The sequence below is a fragment of the Saccopteryx leptura genome, chromosome 3 (genome assembly GCF_036850995.1).
Source record: "Saccopteryx leptura isolate mSacLep1 chromosome 3, mSacLep1_pri_phased_curated, whole genome shotgun sequence".
Taxonomy (NCBI): domain Eukaryota; kingdom Metazoa; phylum Chordata; class Mammalia; order Chiroptera; family Emballonuridae; genus Saccopteryx; species Saccopteryx leptura.
Window position 1 is genome coordinate 69,410,779 of NC_089505.1, and position 20,291 is coordinate 69,431,069.

The 20,291-nt window shown below is 47.3% G+C and overlaps 1 protein-coding gene and 1 non-coding gene across 3 annotated transcripts; one reads left to right on the forward strand and one right to left on the reverse strand.

The window, feature by feature from the left end:
• The first annotated feature begins 1,249 nt into the window (after nt 1–1,249).
• Nucleotides 1,250–4,357, forward strand: LOC136399199 (sialic acid-binding Ig-like lectin 14). 2 transcript variants are annotated; one of them, XM_066374160.1, is made up of 7 exons: nt 1,265–1,316; nt 1,389–1,763; nt 1,982–2,260; nt 2,540–2,587; nt 2,800–3,063; nt 4,005–4,140; nt 4,280–4,357. In XM_066374160.1, exons 1-7 carry the CDS (start codon nt 1,265–1,267, stop codon nt 4,314–4,316), a joined length of 1,191 nt encoding a protein of 396 aa, XP_066230257.1. In that variant the 3' UTR covers nt 4,317–4,357. The 2 variants fall into 2 exon arrangements, with proteins under 2 accessions (XP_066230256.1, XP_066230257.1); XM_066374159.1 differs by lacking the exons at nt 4,005–4,140; nt 4,280–4,357 and adding an exon at nt 3,153–3,582 and having other exon boundaries at nt 1,250–1,316.
• A 7,082-nt stretch (nt 4,358–11,439) lies between these two features.
• On the reverse strand, nt 11,440–11,571 carry LOC136401559 (small nucleolar RNA SNORA5). Its single transcript, XR_010750585.1, has one exon. It is a non-coding gene; the product is annotated as a small nucleolar RNA SNORA5 (small nucleolar RNA).
• Between the last annotated feature and the right edge of the window lie 8,720 nt (nt 11,572–20,291).

Sequence of the window (20,291 nt, forward strand, 5' to 3'; positions counted from 1 at the left end):
TTCATTTTGACACCTTAGTTGTTCATTGATTGCTTTCTCATATGTGCATTGACCGCGGGCCTTCAGGAGACCAAATAACCTCTTGCTCGAGCCAGTGACCTTGGATCCAAGCTGGTGCGCTTTTGCTCAAACCAGATGAACCCGCACTCAAGCCTGCAACCTCGAAGCTCAGACCTGGGTCATTTGCATCCCAGTCCGACGCTCATTCCACTGCGCCACTGCCTGGTCAGGCACAGCCACCCTTTTAAAAGTCACCTGCCCTCCTGGCTGGTTGGCTCAGTGGTAGAGCATCAGCCCGGCGTGTGGAAGTCCCAGGTTCGATTCCCAGCCAGGGCACACAGGAGGGGCGCCCATCTGCTTCTCCACCCCTTCCCCTCTCCTTCCTCTGTGTCTCTCTCTTCCCCTCCCGCAGCCAAGGCTCCATTGGAGCAAAGTTGGCCCGGGCACTGAGGATGGCTCCATGGCCTCCCCCTCAGGCACTGGAATGTCTCTGGTTGCAACAAGCATTTTCCCCTGGTGGGCATGCCGAGCGGATCCCTGTCGGGCACATGGAGGAATCTGTCTTTCTGCCTCCCGGCTTCTCGCTTTAGAAAAATAAAAAAATAAAAATTAAAAATAAAATAAAAGTCACCTGTCCTGGGTGGCGATGGCTCCCAACTGGGACCGTGCTGCTCCCAGATGGAAGTGTGGGGTGGAGTTGCTGGGTGTGGGGTAGCCATCTTCACTTTAGCGGACCAGGCCAATTTTCTCTGAAACACTGGTACCATTTTACATTCCAGAACCACTGCCCACACTCTTCTAACACTGTGTGTTTTCAGACACGTTCATGTTTATCCACTTGGAGCCACTGTAGTAGTATCTTATTGTGGTTTTAAAGAGCACCTTCCTGGTGAGTCAATTTTTTTGTATTTCTTTTCCTATGTGTCTGTAGAAATTCTATATTCTGGAGACTGATACTGTGATGCTTGGATGAGCTGTAAAATTTTTTTCTCATTTGATGGCTGCGGACTCAGCAGTTCCTGTGAGGTCTCCGTTATCTGCCTGAACGGTCAGGGGGCAGGGAGGAGAGCCAGGATGATTCCTCAGCCCACCCACACCCCCAACCTGTGGAGCTCAAGTTCCCCTTCCAGGCCTGGCCACAGCTCTCTTGCCCATGACTTCCTGTCGGAGTGAATGGTCTGTGTCCCCCCCTCCCACCCCCCAGCTAGGCAGTTCCTTCCCTGACACAGGGACTTTGACCAGCTCTGTCATGTCAGATGCAGACATGGTGCCCCTTCTGCTGCTGCTGCCACTGCTGTGGGGGGGGGGGGGGGTGAGTGCCCTGAGGAAGGGAGGCTGGGCAAGTGGGGGTGGGGTGGAGCTCTAGCTGAGACCTTGTATCCCCCCAGGGTCTCTGCAGAGGCAGCAAGACTATTGGATCCAAGTGCAGAGATCTGTGACGGTGCAGGAGGGTTTTTGCGTCTACGTGCCCTGCCTCTTCTCCTACCCTGGGAGTTCGTCTCCTTTCCCACATACACTGTATACCTATTGGTATGAGAAAGGGGCCAAGCCAGATATTGATGATCCTGTGGCCACAAACAACCCAAAGAAACCAGTGAAGAAAGAGTTCCAGAACCGATTCCTCCTCGCAGACCCCGGGACCAACAACTGTTCCCTGAGCATCAGAGACGCCAGGACCAGTGACTCAGGAACCTACTTCTTCCGAGTGGAGACACATGTGAAATATAGTTACCTGAAAAATATGCTGAGTGTGCAGGTGACAGGTATGGCAGGGCCCAGGAAAAGACCCAGGGGTGTGGGACTGTGTTCTAGAACAGGGACAGGACACCAGGACACTTCCTGATCCAGGTCTTGGGCTCAGGGTGGGTGGAAAACACAGAGGACCCAGAGCAGCTGTGGCCCTGAGGCAGAGGAACCACTCAGCGTCACACTCTCGGTCCTCGAGCCCTGGACCCCAGGCAACTCCCTCTCTCCCCCTCAGCCCTGACAGAGAAACCCGACATTTATATTCCGGAGCCTCTGGAGTCCGGCCGCCCCACACAGCTGACCTGCAGCCTGCCAGGGGCCTCCGAAGGGGGAAGCCCTCTCACCTTCTCATGGGTGGGGGATGCTCTTGACTCACTGAACCCTCAGACCCTCCACTCCTCAGTGCTCACCTTCACCCCGAGGCCCCAGGACCACGGCACCAAAGTCACTTGTCTGGTGACATTGGTAGCAACTTTTGTGACCATGCGGAGAACCGTCCAACTCAATGTGTCTTGTGAGTGTTGAGAAGATGTTGGGTGGTCCCGAGGTATTGGGACTGGTGAGACTGGTGTGTGTCTGTGTGAGTGTGTGTGTGTGTGTGTGTGTGTGTGTGTGTGTGTGTGTAGAGGATGCTGAGCTAACCTGAGAACTCTTGCGTATGGATATAACCATGGGGGGGATGGGCCAGCAGGACCAAAATCCCACCTTCCCTGTTCCCACCGCCCTCCTTGGGTTCAGGGTGACTTCCATCCACTCCTCCCCTCTGAAGCGGGGCCATGTCTTTCTGTCCCAGATGCCCCCCGGAACCTTGCCATAGGCATCTCCTTCAGAAATGTCACAGGTAGGAATAACCTTACCCCATCTGGAGTCACCATTCCCTTGGGTACCATGCAGCAGAGGACATTCAGAGTTTGAATGTGATCAGATGTGGGAAGGGCAAGGATGAAAATCATCAGCCTCCCTCCCTCACCTCTGTGGCTGGGAGGCTATAGCCCCTTTCCACACACACCCCTCTCCATCTCTCCCTCTCTCTTTGAACTTCTCTCCCCAAAGCCCTGAAGATTCTGCAGAACACCTCCTCTCTGACCATTCTGGAGGGCGAGGCCCTGTGGCTGCTGTGTGAGGCTGACAGCAACCCCCCTGCAGAGCTGAGCTGGTTCCGGGGGTCCCCAGCCCTGAATGCCACCCCCACTCCCATCTCCAGCACAGCAACCCTGGAGCTGCCTCGTGTGGGGACTGCTGAAAAAGGGGAGTTCTCCTGCCAGGCTCAGCACCCGCTGGGCTCCCAGACTCTGTTTCTCAGCCTCTCCGTGGTCCGTGAGTGTTTGACCTCTGAAGAAAGATTTCCTGGGTCTTAGGGAGATTAGATTAGAGACACTGCTGACCCTGCTTCTCCCTCCTGACAGTCTCCCCGCAGCTGCTGGGCCCCTCCTGCTCCTGGGAGGACCAGGGTCTGCACTGCAGCTGCTCCTCCCGAGCCCAGCGGGCCCCCTCCCTGCGCTGGCGGCTGGGGGCGGGGCTGCTGGAGGGGAACCACAGCAATGCCTCCTGCAGGGTCACCTCCTGCTCAGTGTGGCCCTGGGCCAACAGCTCCTTGAGCCTCAGCCAGGATCTCAGCGCTGGCCTCAGACTCACGTGCAAGGCCAGCAATGTCCACGGGGCCCAGAGCGCAGCTGTTCTGCTGCTGCCAGGTCAGGGGTCTAATGGAGGCAGAGGCTTAGGGACAAACGTGTGGGTCACAGAGAAGATGGAGCGGGGAGAGGAGCCGGGCCTGGACAGGGGTGATTGCTAGGACAGGGCCCTCCATCTCCTACAGGAACAGAACCTATCGTGGGTTCTGCAAGAAGGTGGGGAGAGAAGAGACTGAGTCCTGTAGTGGGTGGTCTCATGCTGAGCTAGTCAGAGGAGAGAAAGGCCCTGGGCCCCTCCAAGCCCTCAGTACTGGGGTCCTGGAGTTGCCCCACTAAGGGCTGCAATAGATGAGAGTTCACGTTTCATGCTCAGCACCTGCTGGGCTCCCAGCATGTCAGTGGACAAATCCACCCATAATGGCAAATACTGCTCCTATGAATAAAACGTAGTGAAAATGGGTTACCATAATAAGTGTCATGAAGTATAATGTCTAGAGATGAATTCAACCTCTCTGTGCAGCATGAGTTGCAGCAAGGGTGCTGGGGTCAGGCTGCCTGGTCAGGTGTTGGAGCTGTGGGTGGGACTAAGACCTGGGGATACAACATCACCCCTCTGCTCCTCCCCAGGAAGCCCCCCTCCCCGCAGCTGTGCAACTGAGGAGCAGCAGGTATCCTGGCCCCTGGTCCTCACCCTGATCAGAGGGACTCTTATGGGGGCTGGCTTCCTCCTCACCTATGGCCTCACCTGTCTCTACTACTCCAGGTGAGCAAGTATGTCCCTCTCTACAGGGAAGTTCAGTGATTGACCCTTAGTTTCAGGTGGAGCTGGGCTGCCCAGCCCTGCTTGGAGATAGAGCTAAATTGGGCAAGTCACTGAACTTAGACCCCCGTTGTCTCTGCAGGTGTGGAGGCCCCCATACAACCAGGCCAACATCCTGACTGATCGGTCCTTCTTTTAAAATGGGGCGAAGGTGCAGACAGAGTTTAGAGTGACAGTCGTGGGACATCAATGTCACCTTCTCCCTAGAAACTCCTGATTCACCTGTCTCAATTGTACCCCTGGTATTTTAAGTTGTGGAAGAGACAGAGTGACGACAAAGAGAGTAACTGAAAGACGACATTTATTACTTTTATTTTCTGAGAGTGAGAAGGGAGAAAGCGTGTAGGAATGACTGGGTCAGCTAGTTAAATTCCACTTCCCCTACTGGCTTCCTGGAACAACTTGTAGCACAAAGTAAGAAAAACAGGATTGATAAATAGTTAATACAAATGGTCTGAAACTCCCCTATGACCTCCTCCCTCCTGAGAAACGAGGGTTACTTATGCTACAGACAAAGGAATCATGCACTCTGTGTATGAACACTGAAAGGGTATAGAAGATGTAAGAAATCTGACCTTGGGAAGCTTGTGTGTTGAAACCTATTAGGTCACATTGTTCTGCCGCTAAATAAATCCCCTTTCCTTCAGTAAGTTGTCTAGTGTCTTTTGTCCTCCGGGAGTCACATCCTGCATTCCTGCAACAGGAGGAGTACTCACCACACCAGACAAGGGCCTCGGGGAAGCACCAGGTTCCTCGGGAAGCAGATGCAGGTTTGGGGAGCCCAGCCAGAGCCTTTATTGGGGTTTCCATGGGAAATAGAAAGGAAGGCAGGGTGAGCATTTAGGATCAGATGGGATGAATAAATCTGGAGGTCGGGCCTGTGGGGAGATCTCTGTGTGTCTGGTCCCAGGTCCTTGGAGATTTAGGGCAGACGGGGTGGCTGGGAACCATGGGCTCAGGGTGAGTTGGTTTGCCTCTGAAAGGCTGTTCCTGGCAGAGGTCTTGGCTGTCTCTGGGAACTGGGTCCCCCTGGTTGGAGCTGTCTCTCCTTGGCCTGAAAGCTGATTAAGGTGTGAAACCCTAATAAGACACCACAGAAAACAAGTAAACCCACCCACTGATGGCCCCTTGTTTCTGCCTGTGCCTCTCCCACTGGACTTGTCCTCTCTCTGTGCTGGTCCTGCCCACCCACCCTCTGACCCTCCCTCTCTATTCCCAGGCTCAGGATGCAACTTTACCTGGGCTTTTTCCTCCCATTGCCCAGAAGTTACCTGGCTGATACCTGAGTTTCTGGTCCCTCAAACTGCCCTGTCAGTGCAGACATCCACGTAGCAGTGTCAGGTGCTCAGGTCTTCTGTTCTGGTTCAAAGATGCGTACCTTGTGAAGAGTACTATAAAACATCCCAATATGTAATTACTATTAAGTAATACTAAATAAAAATTCATTTTACCTTTTAGTGTGTAGTGCAGTTTCTTGAGACAATTTATAGAATTCTGAGAATGACTGTGTTTAAGCCAATGGCTATGGGCCAAACCTGTGCTGAATGTGAGCAGTGAGTTCATGCCTCTCCTCTAGAGGGCAGCACTGACTCTAGACCCAAAATGTAAAAAGAGAATCCAAGTAAAGTTTAGCTCCTGAAGGACCAACTCCCCTGTCGCTGAGGACTCACATCTCTCAGAGGTCAGAGTAGGGACCCAGGTGGTGTTTGTTTCTCACAGGAAAGGGCCCCCTTGAGATGCATCCCGGAACATAAAATGCTGATGACACCATGTTCAGCAGAGGGCAGACTTTGCGGTGGTTTGCATCCAGGATTTGAATGAGTCAGACCTCTGCTGAGAAGTTGAACTAAAGAAATAGCCTTCGGAATAGTCACAGGGATGTAAAGTGCAGCACAGGCAACAGAGACAATACTACTGTAATAACTGTGCATGGTGTCAGGTGGGCACTGGAAATGTAAGGGGCTCACTTTGTAAAGTATGTGACTATCTAACCACCATGCTGTATGCCTGACACTAATATAAAGTCACACTGAGTGTGAACTGGAATTGCAAAATAACATTGAAATTAGAAAAAGGGCACCTTTCAGCCTGTAGGATTGCTGCTTGGTGCCTCAGTGCATTAATCTGTTCAGGAACCCCCAATCAGGTTCCCACAGGGACAGGGCAGGTGGGGCAGAGGAGTGGAGTAGGCCTGCAGTGAAGAGAATGATGGGGGTGGGTGTAGGGAGAAACAGCTCCAAGGTTTATACATCCAAAATAGCCTAGAAATTTCATGTCATGAATTTCACCTCTAAAAATAATTTTATTATTAGTTTACTAGATGTACCCAGCCACATGTTGCTGTGGCTCAGTCTGGTTAAATGGAACAGAAAGAAAAGAGAAAGCACACGTTTCTAATATGTTTAATTTCACAATACTTGCAGGTATACAATATTTTTTGTTGTTCTATTGTCTGTGCAGATATACAGATTGTCTGGTTTGCCAACTCTAGAACACGCAACATATAATTGTCCATGTAAGAAGCAATCCGTGTCTAGATCTAAACCACACAATTCGAAAGATTGGCCCTGAGCTTTGTTGATGGTGATTGCAAATGCCAATCGAATTGGGAATTGTAATCTCTTAAATTGAAATGGCATATCCATTGGAATCATAGGAATGCGAGGAATGAGGACATCTTCACCTTTGAAAGGTCCTGTCAAGATTGTTGCTTCTACGACATTGCTCATTAATTTTTTACTGCAAGCCGTGTGCCATTACAAAGCTTTGGCTGGTTGATATTTTGCAACATGATAATTGGCATGCCGATTTTCAATTGCAGTACATGCGGTGGCATCCCTGGCAGATTGAGTGAATTCAAAAATTCTGTTACATAATTACCTGCTTCATCTGCTTCCACAACAGTGTCAATGGACTTGTATGTGACTGCCTCACTTTGAATGTTAGACTGAATAATATTGTGAAGTTCATAGATGTCTTGGCTGCAAGAATAGGTCATTCACTTAGCCAATCATGATCCTTTTAATTGCTTTGAATACTTTTTCAACCAATTCTTCTTTTGACTAACTTGCAGAAGTTATGAGGCAATGAAATTCATCCTGAGGTCAGATCAACCAGCACCTTTCTGTTCCCAATTTCCAGCAATTGATGTGAGAATATCTCAGCTGATCAACTGTTTTGCAGCTGGACACGCATATTTGTAGTTAATTTTAACATCTTTACATGTCACCACAAAGTAGAGTATTTCAGGCAAGCATTTATTTCATTTGCTGGTGTCGATTGAGAAATTACAGATAACGTTTGCCCGAAATCTCTTGCAAGTAACATTAATGCATTCCCAAATGATCTGATGTTTCCATGCAAATCTTGCAATGATCGATCAAGAGCCTCGAGTGATATTTTGTGTGCCATTGTGTATTCATCCCAAACAATAAGTTTGCATTTCTGCATTACTTTTCCCATTTCGATGCTTTGGAAATGTTGCACATGAGAGTTTCAATGAATTGCATGTTCAATGGCAATTTCAAAGTGGACTGAGCAGTTCTTAGACCTGGTAGCAATGTTGCAGCTATTCCAGATGACTCAAAAGCTAAGGCTATGTCATTTTGGGATAAAAACACATGCGTATTCGAATGTAATGGTGTTCAAAATTTCAAAGCAATTGGTGAAGAACTTTTGGAGATTTAAGATTTTGAACAAACAAACATTTACATTTTTATTTATATAGATTTGAAACACACACACACACACATTCACACACACCCACAGACACACACACCCTCTCTGAGATGAATACTTAACCTTTATTGAATGTGAAAATGGCAGTGTCTTCCCCCAGCTCATTAGTGTTGGTGCATGAGGACGGCCCTGTGCTCTGAGGGGGTCAGCCTGGCCTCTCCTCTGCCCCTGAGGCCCGTCTTCCTGGTACAGGTTGTGGGGATCTCCTTCCCCATCCTCTGTCTGTACTTGTGATTGGAGCTGGAAAGTTCCTCTCCTCTTCCCATATAGTCTGTTGCTCACCGCTGACAGACATGACGGAGTATGGGCTCAGGGGGGTGGGGCTGTCTTGGGGCCACATCTGCCACCTCCAGCTTGGGAGATGCCTCCAGTGTCAGGTGGTGTGAAGGCCACTGGGGACCAGGACAGAGGACTGGCTGGGGTTGACTCAATCACCAATGTCCAGTGATGTGATCAATCTTGACTATGTAATGAAACCTCCATAAAAACCCAGGAGGAGAGGGTTCAGAGAGCTTCTGGGTTGGGGAATACAGGTAGGTGCAGGGAGAGAGGTGACCTCAGAGAGGCCGTGGAAGCCCCAGCCCCTTACTCCACACCTGCCTTCTCACCTCTTCCATCTGGCTGTCCCTGAGCCACATTCTTTATAATAGACCAGTGATGTAGGAAGTGACCTGTTCTCTGAGTTCTGTGAGCCGCTCTGGGAAATGCACACATCCAAAGGGGAGGAGGTCTTGGGAACCTCTGAGTTATAGGCGGCTGGTCAGAGTGCAGGGGACACCTGGACTTGAGACGGACATCTGACATGGGGTTGGTGCGGGGCCGGTTAAGAACTGCGCCCTAACCTGTGGACTCTGATGATCTATCTCTCCAGGTAGGTTGTGTCAAAACTGACTTGAATTACTTGGTTCAAACTCCTCACCTCATCCACAGTGGAACTGGCCTCAGAATACTGAAGATAGTTTACATCTTTTTCTTGTAATGAATCTCTAAAATCAGGTATTTTACCATTATAACTTATCGTTTGTACCCTTACAGCCCGCATCCTACAGCCACTCGTCATGTGGTCACCTGCGGGGGAGGAGGCTTTCACATGAGACAGGACCACTCTAGGACGGAAGCGTGGAGGTGGAGTTGCTGGGAGTGGGGTAGCCGTCCTCACTTTAGTGGACGAGGCCAGTTTTCTCTGAAGCACTGGTACCAGTTTGCATGTCAACAACCACTGCCCACACTCTCCTAACACTGGGTTTTCTCAGACACGTTCATGTTTGTCCGCTTGGAGCCAGTGTAATAGGACCTTATTGTGGTTTTAACGGGCAGCTTCCTGGTTGCTAATGATGTGGAGCCGCTTTTCACGTGTTTACCAGCTGGTTGTTGCTATTTTAATGAGGTTCCTGCTCAAGTGAGACCATATCTCTTTATTTCTTTTTGTATGTATTTCTGGAAATTCTTCCTGTCTTCTGGAGACTGATATTCTGATGCTTGTGTGTGGAGTAAAGTTCTTCTCTCACTTGATGGCTGGTAACTGAGTACTACCTGTGGCATCTTTTATAAAGAGTCCTTAATTTTCACACAGTTTAAATTTTCAGTGTTTCTCTTTATAAGTATTGCCATGTATGTCCTGTTCAAGAATTCTTCTCTACTTTAAGTTCATGGAGAGATTCTGCTGTAATATCTTCTAACAGCTCTATTGTCTTGTATCTCAAAAACAAAAAAAAATATCTTCAATCCCTCTGCACTTGATTTTAGTGCATCGTAGGAGCTGGGGCTGCAGTCTCATGCAACTGCTCGGAGATCTCTAGCCGCTCACACATATTATTGAAAAGGTTTTTGTTTTTTGTCACTTGTCTTCCTTACCCACTCTTTAGTGCATGACCTTTCTTGTGGCTTAAGTCCATGGTATTTCTAAGTGCCCTACTCTGTTCCAGTGGTTTAGTGGTCACACCCTGTATCAATACAACACCATTTAGTTTTCTATAATATTTTAATATGTCTTGAAGTTTTACAGAGCCAGTCTTCATACGTTCTTCTTCATAATTACCTTGGGTGCATATAGAAAAATTTACTTCAATATAAATTTTACCATAGAGGTAACAAGTTCCCCAAAAGTCAACTGGAAGGCCCTGGCCAGTTGGCTCAGTGGTAGAGCATTGGCCTGGCATGCAGAGGTCCCGGGTTTGATTACCGGCCAGGGCACACAGGAGAAGTGCCCATCTGCTTCTCCACCCCTCCCCCTCTCCTTCCTCTCTGTCTCCCTCTTCCCCTCCTGCAGCTAAGGCTCCATTGGAGCAAAGATGGCCCGAGCGCTGGGGATGGCTCTGTGGCCTCTGCCTCAGGCGCTGGAGTGGCTCTGGTCGCAACATAGCGACACCCAGGATGGGCAGAGCGTCGCGGGATCCCGGTCGGGCGCATGTGGGAGTCTGTCTGACTGTCTCTCCCCTTTTCCAGCTTCAGAAAAAAAAAATACAAAAAAAAAAAAAAGTCAACTGGAAGATAGGGTGACATATTTTTCAATACTGTAGTTTAGGCCCTGGCCAGTTGGCTCAGCTGTAGAGTGTTGGCCCTGCGTGTGGAAGTCCCTGGTTCAATTCCCGGTCAGGGCACACAGGAGAAGTGACCATGTGCTTCCCCACCTCCTCCTCCCTCTCTCCTACCCTACCACAGCCATGGCTATAATGGTTTGAGCAATGTTGGCCCCGGGCACTGAGGATGGCTTCGTGGCGTCACCTCAGGCACTGGAATATCCCTGTTGCCAAGCAACAGAGCAGTGTCCCAGACAGGCAGAGCATCGCCTGGTAGGGGGTTTGCCAGGTGGATCTCTGTTGGGTTGCATGTGGGAGCCTATCTCTGCCTCCTACTTGAAAAAAACAATTCTGTAGATTAATGTGGGTGGAATAAACTTTTACACAATATTGTTTTTATATCCATGAACATTTTACATTTATTTACATCTTTTTTTTTTTTTCTTTTTCTTTTTCTGAAGCTGGAAATGGGGAGAGACAGTCAGACAGACTCCCGCATGCGCCCGACCGGGATCCACCCGGCACGCCCACCAGGGGCGAAGCTCTGCCCCTCGGCAGGGGGGGGGGGTCGCTTTGCCGTGACCAGAGCCACTCTAACGCCTGGGGCAGAGGCCAAGGAGCCATCCCCAGCGCCCGGGCCATCTTTGCTCCAATGGAGCCTTGGCTGCGGGAGGGGAAGAGAGAGACAGTGAGGAAGGAGGGGGTGGGGGGGTGGAGAAGCAAATGGGCGCTTTCCTATGTGCCCTGGCCGGGAATCGAACCCGGGTCCCCCGCACGCCAGGCCGACGCTCAACCGCTGAGCCAACCGGCCAGGGCCTTATTTACATCTTTATAGTCTTTCTAAAGAGATTTACAATTTCCTCCATTGAAGAAGTGCGTATTACCTTTTTGTTATATACACATTGAATTAGATGTATTCCAAGTGTATCATAATTTTGATGCTATTGTCAAGGGTTTCTTTTATACCATCCTTTTTTTATTTTCTTGGTGTCTGTAAACAACTTTCTCCCTGAAGCCCAGCAAAGGTGGTCAGGGCCCTTGTGCCACAGCGTTTCTATGGCAGCCTCCTGGGCCAGGGCCTGACGACAGTGAGGTCGGCACCGAATGTGACACAGCGATGTCATACCAACTTATTTTTGTGTATTACTGTGGTATAGGAATGCTTTTGATTTTTGTAATTTGATTTTGTCCCTAGCAACCTCGCTAACTCTCTTATCATTTCCCTAAACATATTTGTGCTTACTGTTGGAATTTTCTATATATGCAATCATTTATGAAGTAAGATAGCTTTGTTTCCTTTCAATTTTTATAGTGTTTACTTGCTATTATTGCCTTTCTACTGATGTGGATTTTTTTGTTGTTATTTATTTTATTTTTTTACAGTGACAGAGAGAGAGTCAGAGAGAGGGATAGATAGGGACAGACAGACAGGAACGGAGAGAGATGAGAAGCATCAATCATTAGTTTTTCGTTGCGACACCTTAGTTTTTCATTGATTGCTTCCTCATATGTGCCTTGACCGTGGTTCTGCAGCAGATGGAGTAACCCCTTGCTCGAGCCAGAGACCTTGGGTCAAAGCTGGTGAGCTTTGCTCAAACCAGATTAGCCTGCGCTCAAGCTGGTGACCGCGGGGTCTCAAACCTGGGTCTTCCAAATCCCAATTTGACGCTCTATCCACTGCACCACTACCTGGTCAGGCGGTTATTGCCTTTCTAGACAAGGATGCTACTGCATTAGGTATAATGCTACTGCATTAGGTATAATGTATGTTGAAGACACCCCCTCATGTCGTTAGGGAAATTCTTCTGTATTCTTAGTTGGCTGAAAGTTTCATCATAAAAGCAATTAAAATCACTCAAACACTCAATTCTTTCATCTCTTGTAGCCTTGAGATTTAATCAGTCAAGGGCCAATCAGGAACATGGAAATATTTCACTGTGTATTTCAGCAGCAGGGATTTAATGTAAGGAATTTGTTAGACTGATGTTGGAACAGAAAGGGCACAGGCAGGGAACTCTGCCTAAAAGGTTAGACCACTCTGATCTAATCCTGGTGATCTAAACCACCAGCCTGAGTGGGTTTTCTTATTATTTTATTTTTTAGTATATATATATTATTGAGATATAATTGAAATATAATATTACACTAGTTTCAAGTGTCCAAATTAATGTTCAATATACGCACATATTGCCAAGTGCTCACCACAATGTCTTAACCTCCATGACCACAGTTACACACTTTTTTTCTTGTGATAAAAACTTTTAGCAATTTTCTTTCTTAGCTTTATACTCTCTTAGCAATTTTCAAATATACAACACAGTAATATTACCCATATTATTGTACCTAACAGTATGAATACCCACTATGATTAAGTACAGTCATCATGTTGTACATTACATGCTCACAATTTAATTACTTTATAACTGAAAGTCTATACCTTTGGTCATCCTCACCCACTGTGCCTACCCCTCCACCCTCTGCCTCTGGCAACCACTAATCTGTTCTCTGTATATATGAATTAAATTTTTAACAGTGTTTTCACATTTAAGTGAGATGGTATGCTATTTGTCTTTCTCTGCTTAGTTTACTTGACTTAGCACAGTGCCCTCAGGGTCCATCCATGCTGTCATAAATGGCAGGATGTCCTCTTTTTAATGGCAGAATAGTATTCCATTGTATGTGTAACACATTTTCTTCTTCCATTCATTTACCGACTGACTCTGGTGTTGCTTCCACATCTTGGCTATTGTAAATACTGTTTCTATGAACACAGGGGTGCATATGTCTTTTCAAGTGAGTATTTTCATTTTTTAAAAATAAATGCCCAGATGTGGAATTGCTGGATCATATGGCAGCTGTAGTTTTTATTTTTGCGAAACTGCCCTGCTGATCTATGTAGTGGCTGCCCCAGTTTACATTCCTAGTTATATTAAGAGGGTTTCCTTTCTGAACATTCTTGCTGATGCTTATTACTTCTGTCTCTTTTATAATCCAGCTTGAGATTTGCTAGACTGCTCAGTGATGTGAGTTGTGGGGGCACACCATGGAAGTCCTGCTGTCTTTAGCCCTTTGCTTGCACAAGACAGTCTTCTTTGCAATATGTGAGGGGTCTAGGGTAAGTGGGGGTAGAGCTGGGTACCTCTGTTCACTTGGATCCCACATCAGGGCAGGCTCAGGTTTTGTAGAGACTCATATTTATACAAATGTTGAGATCACTCCTTCAAAAAAAAATAACTAAAATGTGTCACACATGCTTTTTTTCTATTGAATTTTTATAAGCGTTTATTTGAGCCAACTGATGAAATAAGTTATGGAAGAAGATCTGAGATGCTCCTGAGAATAACAGTTTTGCAACTGTTCTTTCATATTTGAAATTAGGAGGACATATTAGGAAGATTGAGAAAGTATGGGGGAGTTGAGTTGTATAGTTAGCAAGATTATGTGCTCTCTTGATGGTTAACACCTCACTCTTGACATTTCAAAAGCATGTTAACCTATATGGACAAGAACAGTGGGCAGGTCTACCTTAATAGCTTTCATTAAAGAAGATATAGGACTGGGTTGTGGCTACTACCCTATTTTAAGGTACCAATAAGCTACAAAATTAATATTAATATTTTAGGAAGCTTAAAGAACATTTTTATTAATTTGGGCTAGGCGTACAGAGAGATTTTGTTAATGTGATTTTGTTGGTCAAATAAGTTTGTAAATATGATATATATCTTTGCTCGCTTATAGTTTGCATTGTGTGTGGGGCACAGGCTGTAAGCAGGCAGGGCCGTTATAGCCAAAGGCTTAGTTTTAAGACTAGGCTTTCCCCCACACCCTTGACTATTGCATGATACGTTGTTGGTCAAATAAGTTTGTAAATATGATATATATGTTTACTTGCTTATAGTTTGCATTGGGTGTGGGGGACAGACTGTAATCAGGCAGGGTCGTTATAGCCTGAGGCTTAGTTTTAAGACTAAGATTTTCCCCACACCCTTGACTGTTGCATGATGTGGGTGGTGCACTCTTATGAGGAATCCCATTATGCCTCAATAAGTGACTTTGTATCAGAGACTTCATTATTTATAGATTGGCTTAAAGGTTTGGATTTCTATACTCTAAGTGGGGCAGACTGGGAGCTTGCTCTCTCTCAGTTCCTGAGATTAGCATTAGAGAGGACAAGTCCATTGAAGCCATTGGCCTATAAGAAGGGCTGTTGGAGCAGGCAGGAGCACATTGCCCTGCTGTCCAAAACCTGGCTTGAGTAAAATGTCCTTGGTGCATATCTGCAACTGAATGGGAGAGCTGCCCAATGCAGGAGGGCCTCTACTGGACCTGGACTCCCCCATCGAGGTCTCTCATTCAAAATTCGGAGTACAGTCCATAAGCAGTGTGTCCATCCAGTAAGGGAGCCAGTGTCACCTTCCTGTCACAGTCCCTGCTTTAAGGGTCCATTATACCGCTCAATGATACCAGCAGCCTGGGGGTGGTAGGGAACATGGTACTTCCAGTCCACCTACAGCTCTTGAGCCCATTGCCTCACGATTGAACCAGTGAAGTGGGTACCATTGTCACTTTCAAGGACCAGCGGTTGCCCATATGCAGCACTCAGATGGTCCAGAGCCTGTATGACTTTGTTCAGGGTTATGGGTGGGGTAAGCAGCAAGCGTACTGGTCGCAGTATTTACACATGTGACTGCATACTGGTACCCTTCTGACTTTGGTAAGGGTCCAATGATGTCTATCTTCCATCGTGTCAGTAGAACATGACCCCTCTAGATCTGTCCAGGTGACACAAGTGGTCTCCAAGGGTGCTCCTTGGAACATACTGCACATTGCTCACAGGCTGCAAGTACCTCTGCATAGGACACAGGCAAGTTCCAAGCCTTAACCATAGCCCACATAGTTTTCTGTCCTGCATGGAGCAGGTGCTGGTGGAGCCACTGCACCTCATCACCTGCAGGTGCAGTCTCCAACCATTGCACCCTTGCCAACGTATTTGCCTTATCATTCCCAGGATGGGCTAGAGGGGCATGCCCTGTGATATGATATACTGTCAACTGCTTCTGGTGTCCTATTTCCCATAAGTCCTGCCACATGGCCTGACCCCATAGTGTGCATTACCATCCACTGGTTAATGTGCCAAGTAGCAATCCAAAAGGTCAGTCCATGATAGACAGCTGAGCTGTCAGTACAGACCACCAGAGGTGAAGGTTCATTATGGGCAACTAGCCAAACAGCTCTTAATTCTGCCCATTGGCTGCTTTGGCCTGTACCTGTGTCTGTTCCAATAGTCTCAGTGGCTGGATGGAAGGCCATAGCTACCCATTTGGCAGGTTGGCCCCTGCTGGAACCATCAGTATTCCAGGCATTTTCGGGGATGGGCACCCGCCCCTCCTGGTAGAAACTGACTTCCGGTTCTGCCTCCTGAGCCCTAGCCGCACCTGACTCTAAGGTTCCATAGGTGACTGGACCCAAGATTTCCTGCAGTTCTGCATCAATGGGCTGGTGCTAAGAGCACAGCGTTGTTACAGGCAGGCACCCCACTTGGCCAAGGTGGACATTTGGGTCATACCACTATGTGGTTTGGTTGCCCAATCTCTCATCCATCCTGCAATAGGGTATGTTGTCTTGACTGTAACTGTTGTTGTGGTTGTAATACTCTCAGTGGCCAGGAGGGCAGCATACACAGCAGCTGCCAGCTGCTTCTCCACTAATGAGTAACAAACTTCAGCACCTTTCCACAATTGGGACCAAAACCCAATAGTTTGCCGTAAGCACTCTGTCTGTTGCCACAAAACCCATCCAACCCCCTCCGAGGTTACATGAACATCCAGCTCACAGGGCCTGGCAGGATCAAACCCATTTAAGGCCTGTGCCACCTTGACAGCTCTCTTAGCTGCTGCAAATGAATCTTGCGCCTGCTCAGTCCAATCCCAACAAACCCCCTTCCAAATAAGGTTGTACAAGGGGCATAGTAACTGAGCTAAATGGGGTATAAATGCTTTCCAATACCCCAACAACCCTAAGAATTCCTGTAACTGGGGTATGCTTGAATCTTATCTACAACTGCATCAGGGATAACTTTTTTCTTACCGGACCAGACAACTCCCAAGAATTTAACAAATAACCCAGGTCTTTGTAATTTGTTCTCATTGACTGCCCAGCCACATGCTTTCAAATGGGATAGCAGGGTAGGACTGCTTGCTCCAATTCTGGAAGAGAATCACTAGTTTGCATAATATCATCAATATAATGGTACATGTGAACTGCCTCTGGCTGTTTCCATTTAGCCAGATCAGCAGCCACCAGCCCATGACACAAGGTGGGGCTATGCAAATAGCCCTGGGGTCACACTGTAAAGGTCCATTGTCTCCCTTCCCAACTGAAGGCAAACTGGTCTTGACTCTCTGCAGCTATATCAATAGAGAAAAAAGCATTGGCCAAGTCTGCCACAAAGTGGTATGTCCTCAACTCATGGCTTAACTGATCTATCATGTTAGCAATCAAGGAAACAGCAGCGTGCAAAGGAGGAACAACTTTATTAAGTTCTCTGTAATCTACTGTCATTTTCCAGGTTCCATCTGCTTTGCGCACAGGTCATACCAGGGAATTGTAAAGAATGTGCGCTGGCCGGATGATTCCCACCTTTTCTAGTTCAAGGATTTTCCCTGTGACTTCTTCATAACCACCTGGCAGGCAGTACTGCTTGGTGTTAGTCACACGCCAAGGGATGGGTCATTGCAAAGGGGAATGTGATGCGTGTCCCCGCAACACTGCCTTTACAACCCCGATCCGCAGCTGGAACTCCCTGGCTGTATTTTCCAACCACAGTCCTTGCAAGACATCTACCCCCAAAATATATTCAGGAATAGGACATGCGTACACTTATATGGCTTAGGAGGCAGTCTTCCTATCCCCAATGGAATAGTTATTGGCTTCACTTGAACAGTTTGGCCCCCATAACCATCAATGGCCACTGGGGTCCCAGCAAACCGCTCTGGGTTCCAATTGAGGAGGGAACATTCTGCACCTGTATCCACCAAGGTCAGCACCTGTTGTACATTGGAAGGGGACCAGTGGATAGCCAGTTCCATGTGTGGCCTCCGGTCCCTGCCCTCTCAGTTAGACGGGTCCCTCGGCCCTTTTTTCACTCAAACTGGTACAATGGGTCTTGGAATTTCTCCTCTCCCTCAGCCATCTCTATCATATCTTTTTTATATGCGGCTTAAGTGTCTGTTTGTCACCAATAGCTTATTGGTTGCTTGCGTAACTGTACTAGCCAATGGGGTGAAGTTGCCACGGCTGAACGCAAATTGAGCAGGTCAAGGGGAAGGTGAACATGTGTTTGCATTGGCAATCATCTGTTTTACGTAAAAACTACATCTTAACGTAATTTCTTTTAAGAATGCCTCCTAGAAAATACAGCACTGAAGAGTAGAGAAAAGGAGCAAAAGCTGCACACAAACGGCTTTCTCAACAAAAAGAAACCACTGAGCAGAGAAAGACAAGGCTTGCTTCAGTCACAGAGCAAATACGTCTTTCTCTGCAAAATGAGACTGATGAGCATAGAGAAACAAGGCTTGCCTCAGATGCAAGACAAAAAAGCCTGTCTCGACAAAATGAGTCCCTTGAACAAAGGCAGGAGAGAAATGCAAAAAAAACGACAGAGTAATGCTGACCAAAATGCAAAAAGGATTAAAACAGTTTCAAACAGAGAAACTTTAATTTTTGAGCATTCCTCTGGTGACATGAATATTAAATGTGAACACTGTCAGTCCTTAAACTTCAAGTTAGAAACTAATCGATTTGACCGTGGCAAGAAAGGATTTTCTCAATGTTGCAAGTATGGAAACACTGTAGTTCCACTAATTGAGAATTATCCACCACTCTTGAATAAATTATTGACTAATCAGCATCCAAATAGCAAACAGTACATGGATAGCATTCAATCCATTAATAGTTGGCATTTTTTTTTACCTGAACCTGCATTTGCACACGGTCAACTTTATGTTGCTTGTTCAAGAGTTTGTGAAAGAACGAACGTAAAATTAAAAATAATTGATGGTCCTCTGCAAGGCGAGCTTAAAAATGATGGAAAGATCTACACAAGAAATGTTGTGTACAAAGAGATCTTTGACATGTCAATTAACATTTTATTATTTAAATCACCTTTATTTATTGAGCTAGCGGTGGCTCTTAAGAAATGTACCGCCAGTGGTTTCCTTCATTGAACTTTACTTTAAGCAATTAAGCAAGTAGAAGGGGGAAACCCCGTGGGGCACTAAGCAAAGGGGCATCCTCGCCGCCTGCCCTGGGTAATTCAGTTTGAATTAGCAGACACCTTTGCACAAATCATTTTAATTACAATTTATAATATCTAGAACAGCGGTCATTTTGTATGACCGCCGGGCTTTCTAGTAATCTTATAACCAAGCTTGCCCAAGGTGCAAAAGTTTTATTGGTTGCTGCTGGGGCCTTTCATCTCAGAGGCCGGAACTGCTGTTCTGGTTTAAGCTGCCACCAAAGCTCCAAAAGAATTTTATTAGATTGGCCATCTAATTTTCCCTTATCTGCTCCAGCCGCAATCAAAAGTACCCACATCTGCGTTCAGGTAACCTTTATAGACCCGTTTCTCTTGTTAGTTGGGGGCAACATAGGCAGCAGCCCTCTCTGCTTTAAGATCCTGAGTGGCCTCCAGCACTCCCAAATCTGCTACCATCTGTGTAACTGCATTGATGGGCTGCCCCACATAGGGACCCAAGATAGCCACAAGTGACCCAAAAAGGGCTGACAGGGCGCTAGCAAGGATAAATTCCCTCATTTTGGCTGTAAACACTTCCTTGTCTGGCCCACGGGACCCAGGGTTGAAAACAGCATTCTTCATACCTAGTTACTAAAGAACCTTTTAGTAAAGGTCTCCACTGCAGCACTACCACTGACTCATTGCCCCTGGCAATTCTCCAGCATTCTGCCAAATCATACGAATGCTGGCCATCACCCACTCTAATAGCGTATGGTCTCCTGGGTCTCCATGGCAGTTCTGAAGATGCTGCCTCAGGGAGGAGTGTGTGGTAATGGCGGCCAATTTCTCCATTTCTCCATCTCTGTTGTGGAGAGCATGGTGCTATCCACTCCTATGTCCCATAATCGCAGTAATCAGGCTACCAGGGATTCAGTAGGTTTCTGCCTAAATTGTGCCCCCCATTCCATCAGCTCTGCCTGGGTATAGGGCCGGACCACAGAGTGTTCCATTACCTGGGCAGGAGGCTGTGGCCCCTGAGGGACTTTTTGCTTCTGGGTTTTTACCTTCTTGATGACCACTGGTTGGGCTCTCAGTGTGCATATGGTAACTTCAGCCTGAGCCTTCTCATCCTCAGAAGAGGAGTTGCAAGTGCCTGCTTCCGCTGACTCAAAGCCAATCCACCTGCTCAGATGCTGCTGCTCCTTTGGTGACCATTTAGGCTCCTGTGGCTGATGGCTTTGTTATAAAGTACCATACCCCAGATTCTGAAAGGCACTGTACCTCATTTCATCAAGTCTGCATGGATTTTGAAGAGTTTTATTGGAGGAAATTTGTTAAATATGCTGGCTACATATGGCTGACACAGGGCATAGCAGGCCCAAATCATGCGTGCTGAGTATATTTCATGGGCTGGTTATTGATAGATATATGAATTTACCAGAACTCCAATTGCCCTTTTTTTGTCCCACCTGGCTGCCCGACCTCACCCTTACTTACTGGATAATCGCCCCTGAGGCAGAAGAGTTCCAGAAAGCTGATCAATCGCCCATAGGAGAAGAGTTCCAGGAAGCCAAAACCGTAAAGTCGTAAAAGGAAACATA